The sequence below is a fragment of the Struthio camelus genome, chromosome 21 (genome assembly GCF_040807025.1).
Source record: "Struthio camelus isolate bStrCam1 chromosome 21, bStrCam1.hap1, whole genome shotgun sequence".
Lineage (NCBI taxonomy): Eukaryota > Metazoa > Chordata > Aves > Struthioniformes > Struthionidae > Struthio > Struthio camelus.
In genome coordinates this window covers 8,839,596-8,861,384 of record NC_090962.1, presented here as the reverse complement: position 1 = coordinate 8,861,384, position 21,789 = coordinate 8,839,596, and the positions used below count along the sequence as shown (strand labels likewise).

Genomic DNA, 21,789 nt, shown 5'->3' with positions numbered 1-21,789 from the left:
TCGCCCAAAGTGCTCCTCTTCCTGCTGGAGCCCTTCCCACCTCACCCCCCCTCCAAACTGTGCACCACAAAGTGTTTCCCTGTACCCCCAGGCATGGGAGGAGCAGCCCATGAAATACCTGCGAAACTACCTTCATCACAGCCCCCTCGGCCCCAGCTCCCACCCTGAAGTCTGCTCTGTGGTGCCAAGGCTAATCACTCGTTAACAGCCCCGTCGCATTGCGCAGGGCGCCCTCAGCTCCTCCCGGCCTTACACAGGGACAGGAAGGGCCTGGAGCACTACCTGTCCCTTTGTATTTGTACAAATGAGGCTGAGCAAGAGATCACCACTCGGAGATGGCAGAATAATGTAAAAGGGCAGTTTCACGCTTCTTTAAAGAAGGTAATTACTCATCCCTAGGCAAAGACAGTTAGAAAAGAGCACATCAGGAGGAAGCGCATCAGGAAGATGTCTCAAGCATACCTGTTGCTGTCCTGTATCCAAGCCTAGCGCTTTCACAAACCCAGAAGGATCGATGTATCGCCTTTTACTGTTCTGCAGCAAGGCAAACAAGTACTGCAGGTGTTCACAAATGGTCTGAGGCTCGTAGTCTAGCACAAAACAAGTTGCACAAGTTACTAGAGAGTTATGTTGTCTCATTTCAAGACAAAACCATTCAGTTCAAGTAATTTGCTTTTTCTTTGTTGTTTACACACGTAAGCTTAGTGATTAGAAACAAAAGGTTTTTTTAAACAAACGTTTTTAACTATCAGGAGACCCGAAACAGTTAGGGCCAGTTATGACAGCTAAGTCACAGCCAAATATCCCGCAGTGCCTAAAATGAGCTGCCAGTAAACAGGTTAAGCAGCATGTGCTGATTACCACATAGCAACAGCTTCTTCTTTAAACCAAGTGGCAGCACATTGTTTACAAAATACTGTAAAAACAGGACTAGAAGAAATCAGGCGGTTGTACTAACTCAAGGTGCACCCATAATGCTGTATACAATACAAAAACATATCTCACCCAAGCCCATCAGGTCTACTATGCTAGCACTTAAAGTCTCATGCCTACCGGGTACCTAAACACTTGTCCTCTCGTGGGACAAGGTGCAGCTCCACGGTGGCAAAAGCCACTCCCTCCCTCGTCCCAGTGTTATCATTAAGCTGTGAACCTGTCTGGGAAGCATCTTGGCAAAAAAGGAACCCTAAAACAAATTTTTGACCAGATCAACTCACTCCGATTTAAAAATAACTCCGGGAAAGAATGGTTTAGGTTGGTTTACTCCCAAAAGCTAGGTCAAGCATTTAAAGGCAGCAGTGTGCTCTGCAGATAGGACAAATAGTTATTACTCCAGCCGTCAATTCCAGTGATGAAGGCTATCACAAAATCACACAAGCCGCACAAGCTTTTAGAAGTAATGGTGAAAAGATACACCTCGCTAACCGCAAGGGGTAGTTGCTGAGGTACCTTTAAAATATGAAAGCAAACCTCCCAGTTCCTCCTTTTCTGCTCATTCGGATGCAACATGTACTACTATTCTGACTGTAAAGCAGAGCACTACCCTGCACCAGAGGACGTGCAAATTCCAAGCGTTTCACTGCTCGGATCAAATTCCTTTGCGCTCAAAAGAGCCAAACAGCTTCCGTTTACCGCAAGGGAAAGGTACAGGCAGCTGTTGTGACCTTCCACTGACCTTTGTCTTTTGGGATGCCCTCACCAGTCGTGTACTCACTGCAGGTGCTCGGACACAAGTAAAGGGCTTGCCGAAGCTCCAAGTTAAGAAACCACATCTGCAAGAAAGTGTTCACGTAGCACGTGGCTCCAAGGTTCGTTAAGCCTACGAACGCGTTCTAGCATGAAAAAAGAAAGCAACACATGTAACTCGCTACTCCAGAGAAATGAACAGAGAAATCCAACAGTTGGGTCAGCCGTTCTGCTCTATTACTTTTAAATGGGCTTGCAATGAGTCATTAACACTGAGGGGTGTCCCCCTGAGGGGGGGAATCCCACTGTTTAGAGGGATTCTCCCCAAAGTTTGTACTCCCTCAGCATGAACAGCAGATACAGCATCCTCAGAGCGCTGTGCACCTGAGAGCGCTTTTCCAGAGAGATTACACAACCCTCCCATTTCCCTTCTGACTCGAAAAGACAGGACAAATTTACAGTCAAGAAGTTTTTATCCAGGGGTCTGGGCACACATTCCTCTTGCACAGAGGCAGGCTGTTTATCAGGGAAACGCCGCACTAGCATCGCTTTGCCTGCGGATCATGGACCACCTACAGGACATCAGCAACAGCCCCCGAAACCACAGATCCCAGCTCCTGGGAGCTGCTCGCACACAGGGCGCAAGATAACGGATCTTTTCACCTACGGGGCTTAGCCTGTCTAAGGGTTGCACCCAAACTCCTAGGACATGGGCAAGTTCTACCTCCCCAAGGGCTGACCCTGGCCCGACAGGGGAGGAAGAGAGGGAGGGGGCCAGGCTCTACCTTCTTGCGGCGCTCGCAGTTGGGGTCGTCGATGTTGTGGAAGCTGTTCTCATCGATCTCGCCCAGCCAGACGTGCTCCCCGATGCCCACCAGGCAGTTGGGGTTCCCCCGGCAGTTCCTCCTGCGGAACCAGCACCGGCCCCAACTGTCACCCTGGGGAGGGAGCAATGTCCCTTCGCAGGGGGGGAAGGGGGAAATGGGGGCTCCCCACAACCCCAAAAGCATGGGGAGGGGAGAGAGGAGCAGATGGGGTGGTCCCCTCCCAACCCCAAAAGTATGGGGGGGGCAGGGAGATGGGGGGATGGGAGGGGGAATAGGGGGTCCCCACAACCCCAAAAGCATGGATGAGGGGGACAGGAGGGAATGGGGAGATGGGAGGGGGATGGGGGGGATTCCCCCAACCCCAAAAGCATGGGGGGGACAGAAGGGGATGGGGGGATACGGGGTTCCCCCCAACCCCGAAAGCATAGGGAGAGCCGGAGGGACAGGGAGCTCGAGGGGAACAACGAGGGGAGACCACTACCCCGCGGGTCAACGATCCGGGGTGGGGGGGGGTCCCCATAACCCTGGGGGACGGAGGACCGCGAGGAGGCAACGGGGGAAGGCCCCCCAGACCCCAAGGGGCAGGAGCGTATGGGGGGGGCAAACTTTGGGGCACCCAGTGGGGGGGGGAACCCCACGATCCGGAGCAAGGGGGAGAGAAACGGGGCCCCCACCCCACGGGACAGGGACAGGGACACCCCCCCCCGCCCCAGCTCCCGGGACAGGGCGGAGACGGGCGGCCGCAGCGCGGGGAAGGGAGGCGGGAGGCCGCGGGGCCGGGCCCGGTACCGGCAGGCGCCGCGCTGGCAGGGCTCCAGCCCGACGCGGTAGGCCGCCTCGATGTGCTCCTGCGCCACCGCCTCGGGCGGCACCGTCTCGGTCCAGCGCCACGCCGCCTTCTCCAGCTGCAAGCGAGGCGCCATGGCCGCCCCGGCCCCCCGCGCGGCCCGGTGCGGCCCGGTGCGGCCCGGCCCCTCCCCGCTGCCGCCGCCGCCGCCGCCGTCACGGCCGATGACGACACGCGCGCGACGCGCTGACGCCACCAAAGCGCGACGTCGCGCTTCCCCGCCCCGGCGCCGGGAGGGGGCGTGGTCTAGGCACATACGGGGGCGTGGCCCGCCGCGGAAGAGGCGTGGTCCCGGCGCCCAGTGGGCGGGGCTCGGCCGCGGCCCGGCCCCACGTGGCCCGCACTCCCCCCCCCCCCCCCCCCCGCCATGGGTCCCTGCCCCGCCGGCCCCCTCTGGCTGGACCCCGCCTGTGCAGAGCCCCTTGGCCCCCCGTGACCGTACCCCACTAGTCACCCTCTTCTGCAGACCCCCCCCATCCATACCCCCCCGGACCCCTCCTCCCTGGATGCCCCATCCACCCTCCTGCACCTCCATCCCTACCCCCTGGACCCCCATCTCCACACCCCTGGGACACCTGGCTCTGTAGCCCCCCGGACCCATCCTCCCTGGACCCCCATCCCTACCCCCCTGGATCCCCTTCTCCCTGGACCCTCCTGTCCACGCACCCCCAGGCCCCCCAGATCCCCGTATCCATACCCCCAACCCAGACCTCCTGTCCATAACCCCCTGGAGCCCCATCCATAAACCCCGGACCCCTAGGTCCATACCCCCAGCCCCTATCCATAACCCCCTAGACCCCATCCATACTCGCCTGGACACCATGTCCACATACCCCCCAGACCCCTAAGTCCATACCCCCTACACCCCATCCACACCCCCCTCCCGGACACCGTGTCCATACCCTCCCCAGACCCCCAGGTCCACACCCCCACCCCCACCCCTACCCCCCCGGACTCCATGTCCATACCCCACCTAGACCTCCATCTCTACCCTCCTAGACCCCCAGATCTACACCCCCTCGGACCTCCATCTTCCCAGCTGCCTTCGACCTGCCCCAGCCCCCCGGCTCCCAGCCCCTAGGGACACCCATGGGTGCCCCAGCCCCCCCGGCACCCACTCCGGCAGGGTGCTGCACGCCAGGCGCAGTCCTTCTCTCTCCTTTAATAGGTGTCCCCACGAACAGCACGCTACAGGGAGGGTTGCCCCCTCCCACCCCCCAAAAACAACACCCCCGGGGCCACCCCAGGAGGCACCCGGCCGCGCCGGCACGGGTCAGGGCAGTGTAAACATTTGGCGGGGCCCCCCGGGCGCCAGGCCCCCGACGGCGGGCAGCGAAGCAACCCGGTGGTGGCCGAGCACCGTTTGTCCTCTTGGCTTTTTGCAAAGAAAAAAAATAATAATAATAACAATAAAAAAAAAATCCCCCCTCAAATTCTGGGCGCTGCAGCAGGGGGGGCAGCACGGGGGGCGCGAGGCTATGAGGGGCACTCAGGGACCGCAGTGCTGCCCGCCGCCCGGTGCCGCAGGTCGATGGGGTGCCGGGGGGCACCCACGGGCGCCAGCACCAGGCCCCGGAGGCACCCAGTGATTCCTGAGACGAACTTGCCGGCCGTGAGGCTCTGGGGGTCCGGGGCGCCACCTGCGGGGAGCGGGGTGGGACGGCGGGGCCGGGGCGCCCGGGTGAGGGCACCCCTGGGTGCCCACCCCCCCAATGGGTCCCGTCCGTGCCCACTCCATGCACCATCTTTGCCCATCCGGTGCCCACCCCATGTCCCATCTGTGCCCACCCCACGTCCCATCCATCCACGACCACCCCATGTCCCACCTGTGCCCACCCTGTGTCCCATCCACGACCACCCGATGTCCCATCTGTGCTCAACCCACGTCTCGTCCATCCATGACCACTCCATGTTCAATCTGTGCCCACCCCATGTCCCATTCGTGCCCACCCTGTGTCCCATCTGTGACCACCCACCACGTCCCATCTGCGCCCACCCCGTATCCCATCCATCCATGACCCCCCTATGTCCCACCCGTGCCCACCCCATGTCCCATCCATCCATGCCCCCCATCCCTGCTCACCCCACACCCCAGTCCCCCCTGCTGTGCCCTACCAAGATAGATGTTGCCCTCCGTGTTGGCCATGATGTTGGTGCCTGGTGACTCTCCGTGCGTGGGCTCCTCACCATCCACCTGCAGCCACCCGCGGCGTCCCTCCCTGCAGCGGCATCCATCAGCACCCGCGCCGGCCACGGTCCCCCACCCCAGTATGCCCCACGTGCCTCGCGCCTCACCTGGTGGCCGTCACCCGGTGCCACTCGCCGTCATTGATGGGGTCTTCGGAGACAATGGTGGCCTCGCCGCTGCCCAGCTGGTAGCTGCAAGGGCGACGCCAGCCTCAGCACAGGGTGAGGGCTGGGCACCCGCGGGGGCCGGTGGTGCGGGGCGCCCACTCACCTGAACACCAGGTGCCCGTCCTTCAGGCCGAGGCTGATGAAGTCCTTGGCTTTGCCGCTCTCGCCGCGCTCCTGCGGGCGCAAGGAGGGTGGTCAGCGGCAGTGGCGGGGACACGGGCGCTGGGTGGCCCCACGTCGCCGCACTCACCGCGCCGTGCCAGAGGAGCATGCCATCGGCGCTGCCGGTCCGCACCTCCAGCTCGACGGTCTCGGGCGCTCCGGGCGCCCTGTAACGAAACCGGTGGCGTTAGGGCCGCGTGGCCCACGGGTGCTGCGCCGCGCCATGGCGGCACCTACTTACCCACGGGGGAAGAGGTGGCCAGGCAAGGCCAGGTAGCCGCCGTCGCGGAAAGAGGCGCCGAACTGCCCGGGGGCGTCTGCGGAGTGGAGGAGACGGGTGAACAAGGGCGCCTGGGCAGAGGGATGGGGCACGCGCGGGCGCCCCGCGCCGGGCCTGAGCTACCGTACCGTTGCTGCCGCTGCCTTCGTGCACCCAGTCGCCGTCCAGCTCCGAGAGCGCCGAGCCTGCGCAGGGCCAGAGGGGCGTCAGGGCTCGGCGCCTTGGGCGTCACCCCCGCGCGCCGCGTCCCCCCGCGCGCTCACCGTGCTGGCAGTAGGCGCCGGTGAAGCCCTCGGGGCAGAGGCAGGCGTTGGCTTTGCAGGTGCCGCCGTGGAGGCAAGGGTTGCCCAGTAGGCACTGGTCGTCGGCCAGCTCGCAGCGCGGCCCTGGGCACGGGGGCGTCAGCGCCCAAGCGGCAAGGCAGCGCCCCCCTCCTAAAACCGCCCTCCCCGCCAGCCCCGCGCGGCGCTCACCACTGAAGCCGTGGCGGCAGAGGCAGTGGAAGGCGCCCGCGCCGGCGGCGACGCAGCGGCCCCCGTGCCGGCACGGCGCCCGCTCGCAGGGCGAGCTCTCCCGGCACTGCGCGACGCCTCGGCTCTCCAGGAAGCTGTAGGATAAATCCACCTTCTTCCCGTTGACCGACACCTGCAACGAAAGCGCCCGGCGGTCACGCGCGTGTGCCGCTGCCACCCGCCCGCCCGCGGGACCCAGGCATCCGAGCAGCTCACCTCGCCGATGCAGCCGCGGAAGGCGGCGCTGATGTTGGCGGGGCCGGGCAGGCGCAGGGAGGGCTCCACGCCGCCCAGGTAGAGCGGCGTGCGCAGGTTCAAGCCCTGGCTCTTGCCCGGCGAGGAGCGCTTCACCGGCGGGCCGCCGTCCACCGTCAGCGTGCCGTCCTTGTGGAGCCGCTCGGCCGAGACGCGGTGCCAGCGCCCCAGCGCCAGCGGCTCGGGGCTCCGCAGCACTGCCGGGCCTGGCGAGAGATTGGGGGGGGGGGAAGGGGGCACCACCGCCAGCCCCCGAGCGTTTTGCGGGCTTGCTGGAGCCGGGGTGGGGATGCTACGTAGCTCTGGGCTTGGGGGGCGCCCAGCCAGGCATGGCATCAGCACCCCGCTTTTGCGATGCCCTCAGGGCACTGGTGGTGCCCAGGGACCCCAGAGATGCCCAATGGTGATACCTGGGTGCCCCAGTGGTGCCCAGGGACCCCAGAGATGCCCAAGGATCCCAGCAGTGCCCAGAGACCCCAATAATGCCGGGGACCTCAATGATGCCTGGGGACCCCAGCAGTGCCCAGAGACCCCAGTACTTCCCAGGGGACCCCAATGATGCCCAGGGACCCCAGTGATGCCTGGGGACCCCAGCAGTACCCAAAGATCCCAGTGGTTCCCAAGGACCCCAATAATGCCCAAGGAGTCCAGTGATACCTCAGCACCCCAATGATGTCGGGGACCCCAATGATGCCTGGGGAACCCCAGCAGTGCCCAGGGACCCCAATGATGCCCAGGGACTCCAGTGGTGCCCAGGGACTCCAGTAGTTCCCAGGGGACCCCAGTGGTGCCCAGGGGGCCCAGTGATGCCGGGGGACTCTAGTGATGCCCGGAGACCCCAGTGATGTCTGGGGACCCCAGTAGTTCCAGGAGCCCCTGGTGATGCTGGGGACCCCAGCGCGCCCCGCCGCGTACCTGAGCCCAGCTCGTAGCGAAACTCGAGGTGCCCATCAGCCATGGCGAGGGCCACGAAGTCCTCCACGGGGGCGGCCTTGCCCCCGCTGAAGAGCAGCAGCCCGTCGGGTGCCAGCGGCTTGAACTCGGCGTCCACTCGCAGCTCGTGGTGGATGTTGGTCAGCGGCGGGTAGGAGACAAAGGCACCCTCTTCGTCGAAGGACGGGGCGCTCACAGCCTCACCTGGGGAGCCGCGGCACCTCAGCCTGTCCCCGCCGCATGCCAGGGTCCCCTGATCCCTGCTACCCCTCCCCCTCACACCCATCTCCTTGCGGTGCCCATGGGCTCCCGTGCCCATCACAGCATCGTGCCCATCTCCCCAGGCTGATATCCACCTCCCCGTGCCCGATGCAGCATTGCACCCATCTTCCCAGGTGGTATCTGCTCCCCATGCCTATCGCACCCATCTCCCCAGGGCAATATCCGTTCCCCTGCACCCACTGCAGCATTGCACCCATCTCCCCAGGGTGATATCTGCTCCCCCATGCCCATCGTGTCATCACGCCCGTCTCCCTGGGGTGATACCCACTGGCCCGTGCCCATCGTGCCGGTGCCCCCAGCCCTCGCTCACCGTCCATGCACTTCTCTCCCGACTTGCCCAGGTGGCAGCGGCACGTGTAGCCCTGCCCGTCCGGCCGGTTGACGCAGGTGGCATCGGGCCCGCAGGCCTCTGGTGGTGAGACGGAGCCGGCGGTGAGCCAGGGGGTGCCCGCTGGGCGCCGTGATGTCCCCCAGCCCTGTACTCACCCGGGTGGCAGTGCAGGGCCTGGGAGTACTCGCAGTTGCTGCCAGTGAAGCCGGTGGGGCAGCGGCACACGTAGGCACTGCTCTCGGCGTCCTCGCACACGCCGCCGTTCTGCGAAGGGCGACGGGCGTCAGGGGAAGCCGCCGCTGGCACCCGCGCCGCCCCGGCGTCCCCGTGTCGCTCACCTGGCACGGCCGGTCCTGGCACGTAGGGCAGTTGGAGATGCCGTGGGCCCGCAGGTCCGGCTCGCTGAAGACCACCTCCTCGCTCTGGATGAGGAGCTGACGCACGCATCCTGCGGGGCACAGTGGCTCAGCCACGGGGGCGGCCAGGCCAGGCGGGTGCCGGCACCCTGCGGCCGCTACTCACCCACAAAGCCGCTGCTCAGCCCAGTCTTGGCGACGACGCTGTAATCGGGGTAGCCGCCGAGGTACAGTTCCTCGTTGAGGTCCAGCCCCTGAAACTTGCCCTGCGGGCATGCACAGATGAGCGTGGCCAGCCGGCACCTCTGGGGCTGCCCCATGTCCACCGGGTGCCCCGTACCTGCGAGGTGCCGTTGACAGGCGGGAAGCCGTCGAGGGCCAGGGAGCCCTGGGTGAGGTTGCGGAAGAGGCGGACGGTGTGGTACTCGCCCAGTCGGAGAGGCGTCGGGTGCCGGATGGTGGCCATGCCCGAGCCGGCGTCAAACCTGCGACGAGAGCGCGTGGGGCTTGGGTGCCGGCACCCCCTTCCTCCCTGCTCGCGCCAGCACCTGAGCCTCAGCACTTCCGGTGCGTCCGCGCGGCCCTCACCTGAACTCAGGGCGGCCGCCAACGAGCCCGAAGGAGACGAAGTCGGCGCCGCTGCTCTTCCTCTGCCCGTTGTACAGCAGCATCCCTGCCGGGCAGGAGAGCAGATGAGGCCGGGGTGGCAGGCGGTGCCCGGAGAGTGGGTGCAACGGGGGCACCCGCTGCACTGGCCCAGGCGACGGATGCCCCGAGCACCCCTCCAGCACTGGCAGCGAGCAGCGGCCCCCCACTGCCAACTGGCTGCAGCCCAGTTCAGACACGCGCCTGCCCCGCGATTAGTGGCCACTGGGCCGGGTGAGATACCAAAGCCCGAAACGGGGCACGGAGCCACTCACCTGAGTACAGAATGAGAGCTAAAGGAGAGAGGAGAGGGAAAGACGGACAGACAGATGGAGGAGGAGAAACAGAGCGAATGAGAGAGGGCTGGGGTGGCTGCGGCGAGAGAAGGGGCCGGGCGAGGGGCGCCGGCGGCGCTCACCGTCGGCAGCGTCGGGCCGGAAGGTGATCTGGATCTCGAATTTCTTGTAGGCGTCCTTGATGGTGGGCAGCGGCAGGAAAGAGCGGGGCGTCTGCGTGAAGTAGGGCACCAGGCGCTCTGCGGGGCAGCGGCGGGGTGACGGTGGTGCCGGGCGTGGGCGCCCGCCCGCCCGCCCGCACCCACCCGCCTGCTCACCTCGGACCTTGAGCACGGAGAAAGCAGTCTCCTGGCCTTGCCGGTTCGAGGCGGCGCACACATAGACGCCGGCGTCCTCGGCGCGTACGGCTGGCAGGGTGAGGACGGTGCCCTCCACCCGGGCGTCCCCGGGCAGGTCTCCCTCCAGCTGCAGCGAGGGCAGCGGGTCAGCACCCATGGGTGCCCTGCTGTCCCTCGTTCCCACCTCACCCCCAGCTCCGACTCACTTTGCTCCATTTAACCTCCGGGACGGGAAAGCCGGATGCCAGACAGGGGAATACGGCCGCCGAGCCCACCGAGACCTCCTTGACCTCCGGCTGCCCAGCGATTTGGGGAGTAGCTGCGGAGACATGGACCCTTGGCCGGTGCCTCGCTGGGGGAGCACCAGGCGCCGCGAGGGTGGGCATGGCGCGCGCGCTCACCTTGCACGTGGAGTATGACGTGGGACTGCACAGTGCCCACGGCGTTGGTGGCTGTGCAGCGGTACTGCCCGGCGTCGCTCCGCTCCACCCGCTCGATCTTCAGCGTGCCAGCGCTGGCCACCACGCCGGGGCGGATGCGGCCGCCCACCTTGCTCCACGTGACGTGGGGCTTGGGCTCGCCCAGCCCCAGGCACTCCAGCTCCACCGCCGTGCCCGCCAGCACGATCTGCACCGCTGTCCGGATGTTGATCAGCGCCCGGGGAAGAGCTGGGGCAGGTGGAGAGACAGTGGGGTGACAGGGTGCCCGCGGGCTTGAGAAAGCAGGGGGTTTTGGGGTGTGTCGACAGGCACGGAGGAAGATCAGGGTACTGGGGCACCCACAGATATGGAGAGAGGTTGGACGGTGGGCTTGGGGAGAAATCGAGGGGGTACCAGGGTGTCCATGGGCATGGAGAGGGACCAGAGGGCCCTGGGGTGCCCAAAGGGATCAAGAGAGATCACGGGGTATTGGGGTGCCCATAGGCATGGGGAGAAATCAAGGGGACGCCGAGGGGCATGAGGAGAGATTGGAGAGTTCCAGGGTGCCCAAAGATATCAAGGGAGATCGGGGGGTACCGAGGCACCCGCGGGCAAGGGGAGAAATCAAGGGGGTGCCGACGTGCCCGTGGGCACAGAGGAGACAGGCACCGGGCTCTTACCCTGGATGGAGAGCGTGGCGCTGTCCTCGGCCTGCCCACCCGGACTGCTGGCCCGGCACGTGTAGGTGCCCTGGCTCCTGCGGTCCAGGTCGTGGATGCTGCGGGAAGATGGTGGATGGGGGCGTCCAGGGCGGCCGTAGAGGTAGCGGGTGCCCTGACGCCCCACCGCTGCCGCCAGCAGCCTTACCGCAGCACCCCGTCCCGCACGCTGCTGCCGGGGGGCAGCTCGCCGCCATCCTTGAGCCACTCGACGCGCGCCTGGGGGTCGCCGGTGACGGCGCAGGCGAACTCGGCCGTGCCGCCCACCCCCTTGACGAGGCTCTGGGGGCTGACCCGCACCGTTGGGGGGCCGGCGGGCACCGGGCCGGCGCCATCACCTGTGCGGGGAACCGAGCGGTGACACCCCGCAGCGCCGTCCTGGGGTGGCGCCGCGGAGGCCGCCGCGCCACCGGCGCAAGCCGCACCTGGGTGCTCGCCATGGACAGCGACGCGGGCGAAGGTCTCGGCAGTGCCCACGCGGTTGGAGACGAGGCAGCGGTAGGTGCCGGCGTCGGCAGGCAGCACGGGGCTGATGCGCAGCAGGCTGTCGCGGCGGGTGGCTCGCGCCGGCAGGCTCCCATTCACCTTGGCCCAGTGGTAGCGCAGCGGCGGCGTGCCGTGCGCCAGGCACTGCAGCTGCAGCGTGTCGCCCGCCTGCACCGTGCTCTCCTCCGGCAGGCTCGTGGCGTACGGTGGTGCTGCGGGGCCGCCGGCACGTCAGCCCCCACCGGGCATCCCCCGGAGTGGGGGCAGCCGGCGGCTGGACGGGGGAACGAAGGAGCGCGGAGACGGGGCGATGAACGGACGGACAAAGGGCGCGCGCGAAGGCCAGGGTCGGGGCAGCGAAGGAGGGATGGAGACACGCACAGGGAGGAGCGCGGAGGGGAGCGAGGGACGGATGGATCCACGAGGAAGGGGCAGATGGAGTAGTGTGAGCCGAGACAGAGAAAGGGGTGCAGGTGGAGGAAAGGGGGATGCGGGAGCAAAGAGTTAGAGGAAGAGAAGGATGGGCAGGTGGACGGAGAGAAAGGAGAGATGGGGGAGAGAAAGGAGAGATGGAAAGAAAGAAGAGATGCAGGAGAGAGGAGGGATGAGGAAGAGAGGAGAGATGGGGAGAGAAAAGAAGGATGAGCAGAGAAAGGAGACATGGGGAGAGAAAGGAGGGATGGAGGAGAGAAAGGAGGAATGAGGGAGAAGAGATGGAGAGAGAAAAGAAAGATGGGGAGAGAAAGGAGGGATGGCTGGAGGGATGTGATGATGATGGAGAAAGGTCTGGATCAAGGGACAAAGTAGTGAGGGTAGATGAAAGGAGGGATGGATGGAAGGAAGCATGGAAGAACAAATAGAAAGAGGGATGGAGGGATGGATGGAAGGAGGGATGGAGTAATGGATGGAAGGAGGGATGCTTGCGGACAGAGGGATCACAGTAGTCGCCCAGGAGAGGAGGGAAGGAGGCCCCAGCCGGGCACCTCCGCGCCCCCACCCCAGCCGGCAGCGGCACCCACCGTCCCCCGCTCTCAGGAGGAGAGGGGCCACCGCCGGCACCCCGCGCCTGCCCTGTGCCAGCCTTACTCTCCACGTCGAGGGTGATGAAAGCCTCAGTGAAGCCGACAGCGTTGCTGGCGTTGCAGATGTACTGGCCCGAGTCCTGCTGGGCCGCGCGGGGGATGACCAGCGTGCCGTTGAGCACCTGGTGCTGCCAGGGCAGCGGCGCCCGCAGCTTCGACCACTCGATGGTGGGTGCCGGCTCGCCTGCAGGCACAGAGCAGTTGGTGAGCACCAGGCGTCCCCAAGAAGCGCCAGGTGCCCCGGCACAGTGTGGGGGGGTGAGGGACGCCCATACCGGTCGCAGAGCAGCGCAGGGTGGCGGTGTCCCCAGCCACCACAGTGATGGCGGGCGGCGCGGCCACTTCGGGGGCACCGGGAGCCCTCTGCGCCGTCTCCACGCTCACGGCCACCCGGGCCTGAGCCGAGCCCAGGGCGTTCTGCGCCGTGCACACGTAGGTGCCGGCATGCTCGGCTTTCGCCGGCGTGAGCTGCAGCACGGCCTGGCTCTCCATGTGCAGCAGCGTTTGGTGCTCCACCTTCTGCCGTGAGCCCAACCGGCTCCAGCGCACCAGCGGCCGTGGCTCGCCCCGGCCCAGGCACTCCAGGCTGATGGACTTGCCCTCCTTCACCGTCACGGGACCTGGCGGCATCACCGAGACTGTGGGGATACCTGGAGGAAGAGGAGGGAAAGGTATGGGCACAGGTTGGGGGCTGGGATGCCACCACCGTGCCCGCGGGTGCTGCCCACCTTGCACCAGGAGGTTGACCACGCTGCTGGCGATGCCGAAGCGGTTGGAGGCCACGCAATGGTAGGCGCCCTGGTTGCCGGCATGGGCACCGGTGATGGAGATCACCGAGCCATTGGGGCTGATTTTGACGTTGTCTAGGGAAGGATAGGTGGGCGTCAGCCCTGGGGACTGTGCCGGTGCCCACCGTGGTGATGGCCACTATGATGACACCCACCGTGGCAATATCCACCAAGGTAACATCCACCATGATGACATCCACCAGGGTGACGCCCACCATGGCAATATCCACCATAATGATGTCCACCATGGTGACATCCACCAAGGTAATGTCCACCATGGTGATGCACACCATGGCAGTGTCCACCATGGTGACATCCACCATAGCAATATCCACCAAGGTAACGTCCACCATAATGACATCCACCACGATGATGCCCACCACGGCGATGGCCTTACCTTGGAGGTGCTGGCCAGGCCCCATGCGCCAGGTGACGTTGATGGGCCGGGCGCCATCGTGGATGCGGCACTTGAAGGTCGCGTCCTCGCCCTGGGCCACGGCCATGCTGTGCGGGTCGATGGAGATGATGGGGCTCTGCAGGCCTGCAGGGAAGGGACGGGAGGGAGAGCGGTGGAGGTGGCACACGCCTGGCACCCGCCCCGGCCCAGGCCCCGGCCCTGCCCACACTCACGGTAGCTGGAGCCATCACGGGAGGAGACAGTGACGGCGATGGTGGCCTCACGGACGCTGCTGCCCGAGCCCACGCGGCACACATACTCGCCCGAGTCGGCCACGGAGAGCTGCGAGAGCCGCAGGCGGGACCCCGAGAGCTGCAAAGCAGCAGCGGGGCGTGAGGCCAGCAGTGCCTGTGTCTCCCAGATGGCTGAGCCCCGGTGGCAGCGAGCCCCACGGTCTCTGCCCCGCCGCATCCCCCCCTACCTGGTGCTTGGCCGGCAGGGAGCCACCACGCTTGTACCATGTCACCGTGGCCTGGTCTTGGCCGGCCACCACGCAGTTAAGGTCCAGGGTCTGTCCCTCGGTGACAGAGGACGCCGAGGACTCGATGCGGACGGGTGGCGCAATGCTAGAGGCTGTGCAGGACGGCAGTAGGCAGAGTTAAGGGTAAATATCCCTGCAGCCCCATGCCACCCTGCGACACCCCCCTCCCAGAGTGGCACTCACGGTAGGTTGCACCGTCATCGATAGTGACCACGAGGGAGCTCTCCTGTGTGACGCCCGCCGTGGTGACACGGCAAACGTACTCGCCTGAGTCGGCCGCCGACACCTGCGGGATGCGGAGGCGGGTGCCTGACACCTGTGGAGATGGACAAGGATGAGAGCCAGCCAGCAATACCCCCGCGGAGGCCGAACTGGTCACATATCGGGGACACGTGTACCTGGTGGCTGGCGGGCAGAGGTCCCCCACGCTTGTACCACGTCACCGTGGCCTGGCCCGGGCTGGCCACCATGCAGTTGAGGTCCAGGGTCTGTCCCTCAGCGATGGAGGAGGACGAGGACTCGATGCGGATGGGGTGCGAGGTGCCCGGGGCTGTGGAACGCGAGAGGGGACGGTTGGTGGCCGGGCAGGGAGCAACCCCGGGGGTTGCTGGTCCTTCTGCCTCACGCTCACGGTAGTAGGCGCCGGTGCTACTGGGCACAGTGACGACGACCGAAGCCTCCTGCATCGCGGTCCCCGAGCTGACACGGCACACGTACTCGCCCGAGTCGGCTGCCGACACCTGGACGAGGCGCAGGCGGGAGCCGGAGACCTGTGAGGACGAGATGCGGGGTTGGGACGAGACGTGGGGTGGGGAAACACTCGTCCTCAACGCCCCGGCTCCCCACTGCCATCACAGCTCTGTACCTGGCTGTTGGGGGGCAGAGCCGCCCCGCGCCGATACCAGGTGACGTGGGGGTGTCCCTGCCCCGCCACCATGCAGTTGAGCTCCAGGGTCTGGCCCTCGGCGACGGAGGCAGACGAGGTCTCAATCCTCACGGGCGGGGTGACGCCCACGGCTAGCGGAGATAGCGGGCGTCAGCAGCACGGCCGCCTCCCCGGCCCCGCCGCGGCCGCCTACATCCCTCCCAGTCCCCGGTACCGTAGGAGGAGCCGGTGCCACTCTGGATGGTGACCACGAGGGAGCTCTCCCGTGTGACACCTGCCGTGGTGACGCGACACACGTACTCGCCTGAGTCGGCCGCCGACACCTGCGGGATGCGGAGGCGGGTGCCGGACACCTGATGGCCAGAAGAAGAGGCGTGTGAACAGGAACGTGTGTCCCTTCGCTGCCCCAAAGGGCCCCTTCTTCCCCAAAATCCTTGCAAGGCACCCGCGCACCTGGTGTTTGGCCGGCAGGGAGCCACCACGCTTGTACCACGTCACCGTGGCCTGGCCCTGGCCCGCCACGATGCAGTTGAGGTCCAGGGTCTGCCCTTCAGCCACCGAGGAGGAGGACGACTCGATACGCACAGGGCGGGTGACGCCAGATGCTGAGGATCGAGATGGTGGGGTCAGGCCAGGCACTCAGAGCAAGCGCTCCCCCAGCGTTCCCGATCCACTCAGCCCCACTCACGGTAGGAGAGGGCCCCGCTGGGCTGGATGGTCACCATGACGGAGGCCTCCTTGGTGGCCACCCCGGTGCTCACGCGGCACACGTACTCGCCCGAGTCGGCCGCCGTCACCTGCAGCAGCCGCAGCCGGGAGCCCGACACCTGCGGGGAGGGAGACGGGCGTCGTGGGTGGCCGTGGCACTGTCCCAGCCTGTTCCCCCACCAGGGGTGGATCCGCTCGCCCTACCTGGTGCTTGGCCGGCAGGGAGCCACCGCGCTTGTACCACATCACCGTGGCCTGCGTGGGGCCGGCGATGACGCAGTTGAGCTCCAGGGTCTGTCCCTCGGCCACGGCGGACGAGGACGACTCAATGCGCACAGGCGGCGCGACACCGGATGCTGGGGACCGAGATGCTGGGGTAAGCCCAGTGCCTCCTCCAGGGAGCAATTTGCCCTGCAGTCCAGCTGTGGCACTGCGGGGTCTGGCTAGACTCCAGGAGCATCGCCCCAGAGCCAGAGCCACCCCGCAGATAACGTCCCCTCGGCCCCATGGGTGCCAGGACCCCTCCAGCCCCCACTCACGGTAGGAGAGGGCCCCGCTGGGCTGGATGGTCACCATGACGGAGGCCTCCTTGGTGGCCACCCCGGTGCTCACGCGGCACACGTACTCGCCCGAGTCGGCCGCCGTCACCTGCAGCAGCCGCAGCCGGGAGCCCGACACCTGTGGGGAGGAAGGATCGGTGTCATGGAGGGCAGGCGCCCCGTTGGGATTTAGGGGAGCTACAGCTCAATCCCTGCTGGGGATGGATCCGCTTGCCCTACCTGGTGCTTGGCCGGCAGGGAGCCACCGCGCTTGTACCACGTCACTGTGGCCTGCGCGGGGCCGGCAACGACGCAGTTGAGCTCCAAGGTCTGTCCCTCAGCCACGGCGGACGAGGATGACTCGATGCGCACAGGCGGCGCGATGCCGGATGCTGGAGATTGAGATAGCGGGGTGAGCCCAGGGAGGCAGCAGAGATGGCATGGGACACGGGCGAGCACCCGCCCGTGGCCGGTGCCGGCCCGCGGATAACGCCCCGAGACCCCAGCATCCCTGACGGTCCCCACTCACGGTGCGCAACGGCCCCGCTGGGCTGGATGGTCACCATGACGGAGGCCTCCTTGGTGGCCACCCCGGTGCTCACGCGGCACACGTACTCGCCCGAGTCGGCCGCCGTCACCTGCAGCAGCCGCAGCCGGGAGCCCGACACCTGCGGGGAGGGAGATGGTTGTCGCGGGGGGCTGCAGCACCGTCCCAGCCCGTTCGCCCGCCGGGGACAGATCCGCTCGCCCTACCTGGTGCTTGGCCGGCAGAGAGCCGCCGCGCTTGTACCACGTCACCGTGGCCTGCGTGGGGCCGGCGATGACACAGTTGAGCTCCAGGGTCTGTCCCTCGGCCACGGCAGACGAGGACGCCTCGATCCTGATGGGGGGAGCGACGCCTGAGGCCACCGGCCCTGGGATGGAGGACGGAGCGATGACCGCCGGGCGGGCGCCGGCGGCCACCGAGGCGCACCGGGGCTGTCAGGACCACCTGGGGTGAGCAGAGCCCAGCCTCACCGTACGAGGAGCCGGAGCCAGCCTTGACGGTGACGATGATGGAGGCCTCCCGCACAGCAGTGCCGGAGGTGACACGGCACACGTACTCGCCTGAGTCGGCCACCGTGACGTGGGGGATGCGCAGGCGGGAGCCCGACACCTGGGCGCGGGCAGAGGGGAGCGTCAAGAAAAGGAAGAATAACCCCCAAATGGGGAGCCTCTGCCTGCCGACGGCTGCAGGCTACGGGGTTGGTGCTGGGATGCCGCCTGCCCATCCCGTCCCGTCCCGTCCCGTCCCTCGGTACCTGGTGGTTAGCTGGGAGTGAGCCGCTGCGCTTGTACCACATCACCGAGGTCTGGCCCTCACCAATGTCGCAGTTGAGGTCCAGGGTCTGGCCCTCGAGGACGGGCGATGAGGGAGACTCGATCCGCACTGGGGCGGCGGCACCTGCAGCTGGAAAAGGAGAGAGAAAGGCTCCAACCGGGGCAAAACCCCCACGGCTTGCCCAAATCGCCCCAAAAACCAGCAGAGCCGCGGCACCACTTACGATACGGGGCGCCTGGCGAGTAGACGGTGACGAAGAAGGAGGCCTCCTGCACGGCAGCACCGGAGGCCACGCGACACACGTACTCGCCCGCGTCGGCCACCGTGACACGGGGGATGCGCAGGCGGGTGCCCGACACCTACGGGGGTGACGAGGGGGGACAGCATCAGTGGGGAGGACGGGGCAGCGTTCGGCGCTGGTGCCCACCGTGAGACCCCGGCTCCGTGTGCCCTACCTGGTGGCCAGCGGGCAGCGACCCACCGCGCTTGTACCATGTCACCGTGGCCTGGCCGTGGCCAGCCACCACGCAGTCGAGGTCCAGGGTCTGTCCCTCGGCGACGGAGGGGGACGGGGAATCGATGCGGACGGGCGGCACGGCGCCTGCGGATAGCCGAGCTGGGCATCGGGGTGCCCAGAGGGTGCCCAAGGGGCTTCACCCGGCTCCATGGCAAAAGACGCACGAAACCACCACGGGGACTGTCCCCAGGGCTGCTGCACGGGGCTGCTGCCCCCCTTACCTGGCCCCACCACCACGTCGATCTTGGCCCGGGCCGTGCCGGCCGTGCTGGTGCCGACGCAGAGGTAGACGCCGCCATCGGCCGCCGTGATGGAGGGGATCACCAGCGTGGCGATGTCGGTGCGCTCCGAGCGGGACTGCAGCGAGGGAGGTGCCAGGGAAAGGATGGCGAGGCTGCCCGGCGCGCCAGCCACCCCCGCGCAAATTTTTCATGGTGTAACCCCATGGCAGCTCACCTGCGGTGGCAAAGCGCCCCCCTGCTTCTCCCAGGAGATGATGGCATCGGGCGAGCCGGAGACGCGGCAGTACAGCCGGACCGTGGAGCCCTCCTGCACCTCCGTCCGCTCGGGGCTCACCTGCACCTGGGGCGCGCTGGCATCTGCGGGCAGCGTCGGGGTGAGGGGGGGAGTCAGGGCCACCACGTCGCCGTGCCCCCACTCGGAGAGGGCCACCAGGGCCACCTTACGCACCTTGCACCTGGAGGAAAGCCCGCGCCGTGTGCTGCCCGGCGCTGTTCCGCGCACGGCACAGGTAGTGCGACTCGTCGGTGGGCTTGGCGGCCGGGAAGCGCAGGATCCCGCCCCGGACCACGGCGCCCGGGGGCAGCGGGCCGCCTGCGCCACCTGCGCGAGGCAAAGGAGAGGGTTACCCGCCGGGCGGCCGGCGGTCTCCCGCCTCGTCCCCGTCCCCGGCGCGTCCGCAGCGGCACCTACCGAGCCACTCGATGGCGGGCGCGGGGCTGCCGGTGGCCACGCAGCGAAACTCGGCGGGCTGGCCTGGCGCCACGCTTAGCTGCGCCGGCTCCACGGTGGCGCTGGGGGCTGCGGCGGGGCTGGCTGCGGCGAAAGGTGCGGCGGGTCGGTGGCGGGGGCACGGCTCGGGTGCCTCCCCCTGGGCTCGGGGGCCGTGGGAAGCACCGTCTCCCCAGCCAGCCTCCCTCTTTTTTCCTAGCACCCCCCAGCTCTGCCCTTACGCGCTCCGGGGACAAACCCTCGCCCTGGAAATGCCCACAGCACGGCACAGCTCGCTCCGACACTGCCTCGGGCCAGGCCCCGCTGCAGCCGGGATGCTGAGATGCCCCCCCGGAGCAGGACGGTGCGGACACAGCTGTGCTCAGGCAGCACAGCTGGGCATGCAGCGGGCAGCCCTGCCCTCACATGCTGACTTACAGGGTCTGTGGCCTTCCATAAATTCAACGGGTCCATAAAACATCTGAGTCTTAGAAGGGGCTGCAAATAAGTCACAGTTTTCAGGTCGGGGAGGCAGAAGCACCCTGGGCAAGCAGAGGAGCTTCCTCCAGGCAGCAATCCTGCCCATCACCACGGCCTCTGGGCTCTCCGCAAGCCTGGAAGGAGCCCGGTTTGCTGGGGAAGGAGCTTTCCTTTGCTTTCACCCAAGGGGAAACCGAGGCACAGGCCCTAGGTCCCCCGCGGCGTCTGAGCCAGGCTCACCAGCCACACGTGCCAGTTTTAGGGGTCCAGAGGAGTTCCCCAGCACCCAGTGCTCCCAGTAAAGGGGGCCATCGCGGGGCACGGGTGGGCACGCACCTTGGACGTAGAGCGTGGCCGTGCCCTCATCCATGTCAAGCATGTTGGAGCCGGTGCAGACGTAGACGCCGGCGTCCTCAGGCTGCACGTTGCGGATGGTGAGGATGCCGTTGAAGTCCATGGCGCGGCTCGGCAGCTTCCCGTGGTTCTGGCGTGTCCACACCAGCGTGTAGGCGGGCGACTGGCGAGGAAGAGGACGGTGAGGAAGGGTAGGGGACCGGCTCAGAGCCGCTCTGCCAGGCTTGATGCCACACAGCCCAATGCAGGCTGGAGCTCTTGCGGGCTGGTTGGGCGTCCGGGGATCTCTGCGTACCCCGCGCACCCAGATGAGCACCCAGGGGTATGGATGCCCTGTATGGCAGGGTGGGCACCCAAGCATGTCTGCATGGTCTGCTTGCCCATGTGGGTACCCAGGGGTGTCTGTAGGACCCGTGACGGGCACCCAGAGGTGTCTGCATGCCCAATGCAGGGCTGGCAACCCAGGTGACCGCCCTCCAGCCCCCTCACCTTGCTCTTGGCCGTGCAGATGAAGGTAACGTCGGCCCCAGGCTTCACCCGTTGCACTCTCTTCTCCTCCACTGTCACTGTGATGGGCTTGCTGGGGGTTTCTGCGCCCAAGAGGGAGAGGGGTGAGCCACGGCCTTCGCCCTCCCGGCACGGGTGCCAGCGTCTCCCTCCCTGGGCTCCCTACCGGTGACGATGACTTCGGCCCGGCTGGTGTTGCTGTGCTGCAGGTTGCGGCAGGAGCAGATGTAGACGCCGGCTTCGGAGGGCTGGATGCTGGCGAAGTGCAGCTCCTCGCCTAGGGGTGCAGGGTGGGTGAGAGCCCGTCGCGGCTGGCCACGTCCCCACAGGCACCTGCGCAGCCCCCATTACCTTCGCGCCGGCTCTGGGCGCTGCCGGGCAGCGGCCGACCGTCTTCCCGTGACCAGTAGTAATAGAAAGGGGGGTCGCCGCTGGCCTGGCAGTGCAGGGTCACCGAGCTGCCTTGGGCCACTGTGGTCCTCGGTGGGTGGACGTGCACAGCGAGAGAGGCCCGGTCTGCGGTGGAGGGAGCGGCGCGGATCAGGGCGGGCACCGTGGCCCCGGCACTGCCCTCCGCCGTGCCACTGAGCCTCCCCAACTTACCCAGGGGCACGCACTTCTGCCCCCGCACGTTGGGGTCCCCAACGTAGCCGGGCGCGCACCTGCCGGGGAAAGGGGACAAAAGGTGCAGGTCAGCGGGACGGGCTTCCTTGGCACCTCGGGGCACCGTCAGCACCGGGAGCCCCGCGGTTAAGCAGACATGGCAGGGAGCGCGCCGATGGCGGTGGAGGTACTCACTGATCGCAGTACTGCCCGGCGTAGCCGGGCTCGCAGGCCGTGCAGCGGTACCCGCCGGCTCCCAGACTCTCACACGTCCGCGAGAACCTGTGGGGAGGGAGAAGCGTTGGCTGCACCCTGCACTCACCTCTCTGCCCACGGCTAAGCAGGCACCTCGGCGCCAGCCCTGGGGTAAATCCCGCGTGCATACG

General features: G+C 66.6%; 2 protein-coding genes across 9 annotated transcripts in view; both read right to left on the bottom strand.

Annotated features, from left to right (window-relative positions):
• USP48 (ubiquitin specific peptidase 48) overlaps nucleotides 1-3,502 on the bottom strand; it is a 35,450-nt gene extending 31,948 nt beyond the window's left edge. The window contains exons 1-4 of one of the 2 annotated variants that reach the window (XM_068915746.1): nucleotides 3,303-3,502; nucleotides 2,472-2,592; nucleotides 1,676-1,832; nucleotides 463-590 (exon numbers count right to left, since the gene is read on the bottom strand). In XM_068915746.1, coding sequence (XP_068771847.1) covers nucleotides 463-590; nucleotides 1,676-1,832; nucleotides 2,472-2,592; nucleotides 3,303-3,436 — 540 coding nt within the window. In that variant the 5' untranslated portion in view covers nucleotides 3,437-3,502. The remainder of the gene's footprint in view (nucleotides 1-462; nucleotides 591-1,675; nucleotides 1,833-2,471; nucleotides 2,593-3,302) is intronic. The other variant, XM_068915747.1, reaches the window with a different exon arrangement.
• A 1,005-nt stretch (nucleotides 3,503-4,507) lies between these two features.
• The window catches only part of HSPG2 (heparan sulfate proteoglycan 2), a 43,200-nt gene continuing 25,918 nt past the window's right edge, over nucleotides 4,508-21,789 (bottom strand). For 5 of the 7 annotated variants that reach the window (XM_068916267.1, XM_068916261.1, XM_068916266.1 and 2 more), the window contains 57 exons: nucleotides 21,599-21,685; nucleotides 21,404-21,462; nucleotides 21,152-21,316; nucleotides 20,967-21,077; nucleotides 20,783-20,883; nucleotides 20,276-20,456; nucleotides 19,898-19,957; nucleotides 19,442-19,564; nucleotides 19,199-19,351; nucleotides 18,965-19,107; nucleotides 18,730-18,865; nucleotides 18,447-18,592; nucleotides 18,215-18,350; nucleotides 17,972-18,120; nucleotides 17,688-17,826; nucleotides 17,424-17,584; nucleotides 17,200-17,338; nucleotides 16,911-17,062; nucleotides 16,671-16,809; nucleotides 16,336-16,487; nucleotides 16,112-16,250; nucleotides 15,877-16,028; nucleotides 15,638-15,776; nucleotides 15,403-15,554; nucleotides 15,169-15,307; nucleotides 14,936-15,087; nucleotides 14,721-14,853; nucleotides 14,478-14,629; nucleotides 14,230-14,368; nucleotides 13,997-14,140; nucleotides 13,540-13,674; nucleotides 13,087-13,461; nucleotides 12,816-12,995; nucleotides 11,669-11,941; nucleotides 11,392-11,581; nucleotides 11,205-11,302; nucleotides 10,507-10,773; nucleotides 10,312-10,424; nucleotides 10,085-10,232; nucleotides 9,890-10,006; nucleotides 9,415-9,499; nucleotides 9,167-9,311; nucleotides 8,993-9,092; nucleotides 8,809-8,918; nucleotides 8,626-8,734; nucleotides 8,450-8,548; nucleotides 7,840-8,061; nucleotides 6,886-7,130; nucleotides 6,631-6,802; nucleotides 6,421-6,543; nucleotides 6,286-6,342; nucleotides 6,119-6,194; nucleotides 5,966-6,044; nucleotides 5,819-5,889; nucleotides 5,656-5,739; nucleotides 5,476-5,579; nucleotides 4,508-5,000 (listed from right to left, as the gene is read on the bottom strand). In XM_068916267.1, the coding sequence (XP_068772368.1) occupies nucleotides 4,837-5,000; nucleotides 5,476-5,579; nucleotides 5,656-5,739; nucleotides 5,819-5,889; nucleotides 5,966-6,044; nucleotides 6,119-6,194; nucleotides 6,286-6,342; nucleotides 6,421-6,543; nucleotides 6,631-6,802; nucleotides 6,886-7,130; nucleotides 7,840-8,061; nucleotides 8,450-8,548; nucleotides 8,626-8,734; nucleotides 8,809-8,918; nucleotides 8,993-9,092; nucleotides 9,167-9,311; nucleotides 9,415-9,499; nucleotides 9,890-10,006; nucleotides 10,085-10,232; nucleotides 10,312-10,424; nucleotides 10,507-10,773; nucleotides 11,205-11,302; nucleotides 11,392-11,581; nucleotides 11,669-11,941; nucleotides 12,816-12,995; nucleotides 13,087-13,461; nucleotides 13,540-13,674; nucleotides 13,997-14,140; nucleotides 14,230-14,368; nucleotides 14,478-14,629; nucleotides 14,721-14,853; nucleotides 14,936-15,087; nucleotides 15,169-15,307; nucleotides 15,403-15,554; nucleotides 15,638-15,776; nucleotides 15,877-16,028; nucleotides 16,112-16,250; nucleotides 16,336-16,487; nucleotides 16,671-16,809; nucleotides 16,911-17,062; nucleotides 17,200-17,338; nucleotides 17,424-17,584; nucleotides 17,688-17,826; nucleotides 17,972-18,120; nucleotides 18,215-18,350; nucleotides 18,447-18,592; nucleotides 18,730-18,865; nucleotides 18,965-19,107; nucleotides 19,199-19,351; nucleotides 19,442-19,564; nucleotides 19,898-19,957; nucleotides 20,276-20,456; nucleotides 20,783-20,883; nucleotides 20,967-21,077; nucleotides 21,152-21,316; nucleotides 21,404-21,462; nucleotides 21,599-21,685 (8,014 nt within the window). In that variant the 3' untranslated portion in view covers nucleotides 4,508-4,836. The remainder of the gene's footprint in view (nucleotides 5,001-5,475; nucleotides 5,580-5,655; nucleotides 5,740-5,818; nucleotides 5,890-5,965; nucleotides 6,045-6,118; nucleotides 6,195-6,285; nucleotides 6,343-6,420; nucleotides 6,544-6,630; nucleotides 6,803-6,885; nucleotides 7,131-7,839; nucleotides 8,062-8,449; nucleotides 8,549-8,625; nucleotides 8,735-8,808; nucleotides 8,919-8,992; nucleotides 9,093-9,166; nucleotides 9,312-9,414; nucleotides 9,500-9,889; nucleotides 10,007-10,084; nucleotides 10,233-10,311; nucleotides 10,425-10,506; nucleotides 10,774-11,204; nucleotides 11,303-11,391; nucleotides 11,582-11,668; nucleotides 11,942-12,815; nucleotides 12,996-13,086; nucleotides 13,462-13,539; nucleotides 13,675-13,996; nucleotides 14,141-14,229; nucleotides 14,369-14,477; nucleotides 14,630-14,720; nucleotides 14,854-14,935; nucleotides 15,088-15,168; nucleotides 15,308-15,402; nucleotides 15,555-15,637; nucleotides 15,777-15,876; nucleotides 16,029-16,111; nucleotides 16,251-16,335; nucleotides 16,488-16,670; nucleotides 16,810-16,910; nucleotides 17,063-17,199; nucleotides 17,339-17,423; nucleotides 17,585-17,687; nucleotides 17,827-17,971; nucleotides 18,121-18,214; nucleotides 18,351-18,446; nucleotides 18,593-18,729; nucleotides 18,866-18,964; nucleotides 19,108-19,198; nucleotides 19,352-19,441; nucleotides 19,565-19,897; nucleotides 19,958-20,275; nucleotides 20,457-20,782; nucleotides 20,884-20,966; nucleotides 21,078-21,151; nucleotides 21,317-21,403; nucleotides 21,463-21,598; nucleotides 21,686-21,789) is intronic. The other 2 variants (XM_068916265.1, XM_068916262.1) reach the window with 1 other exon arrangement.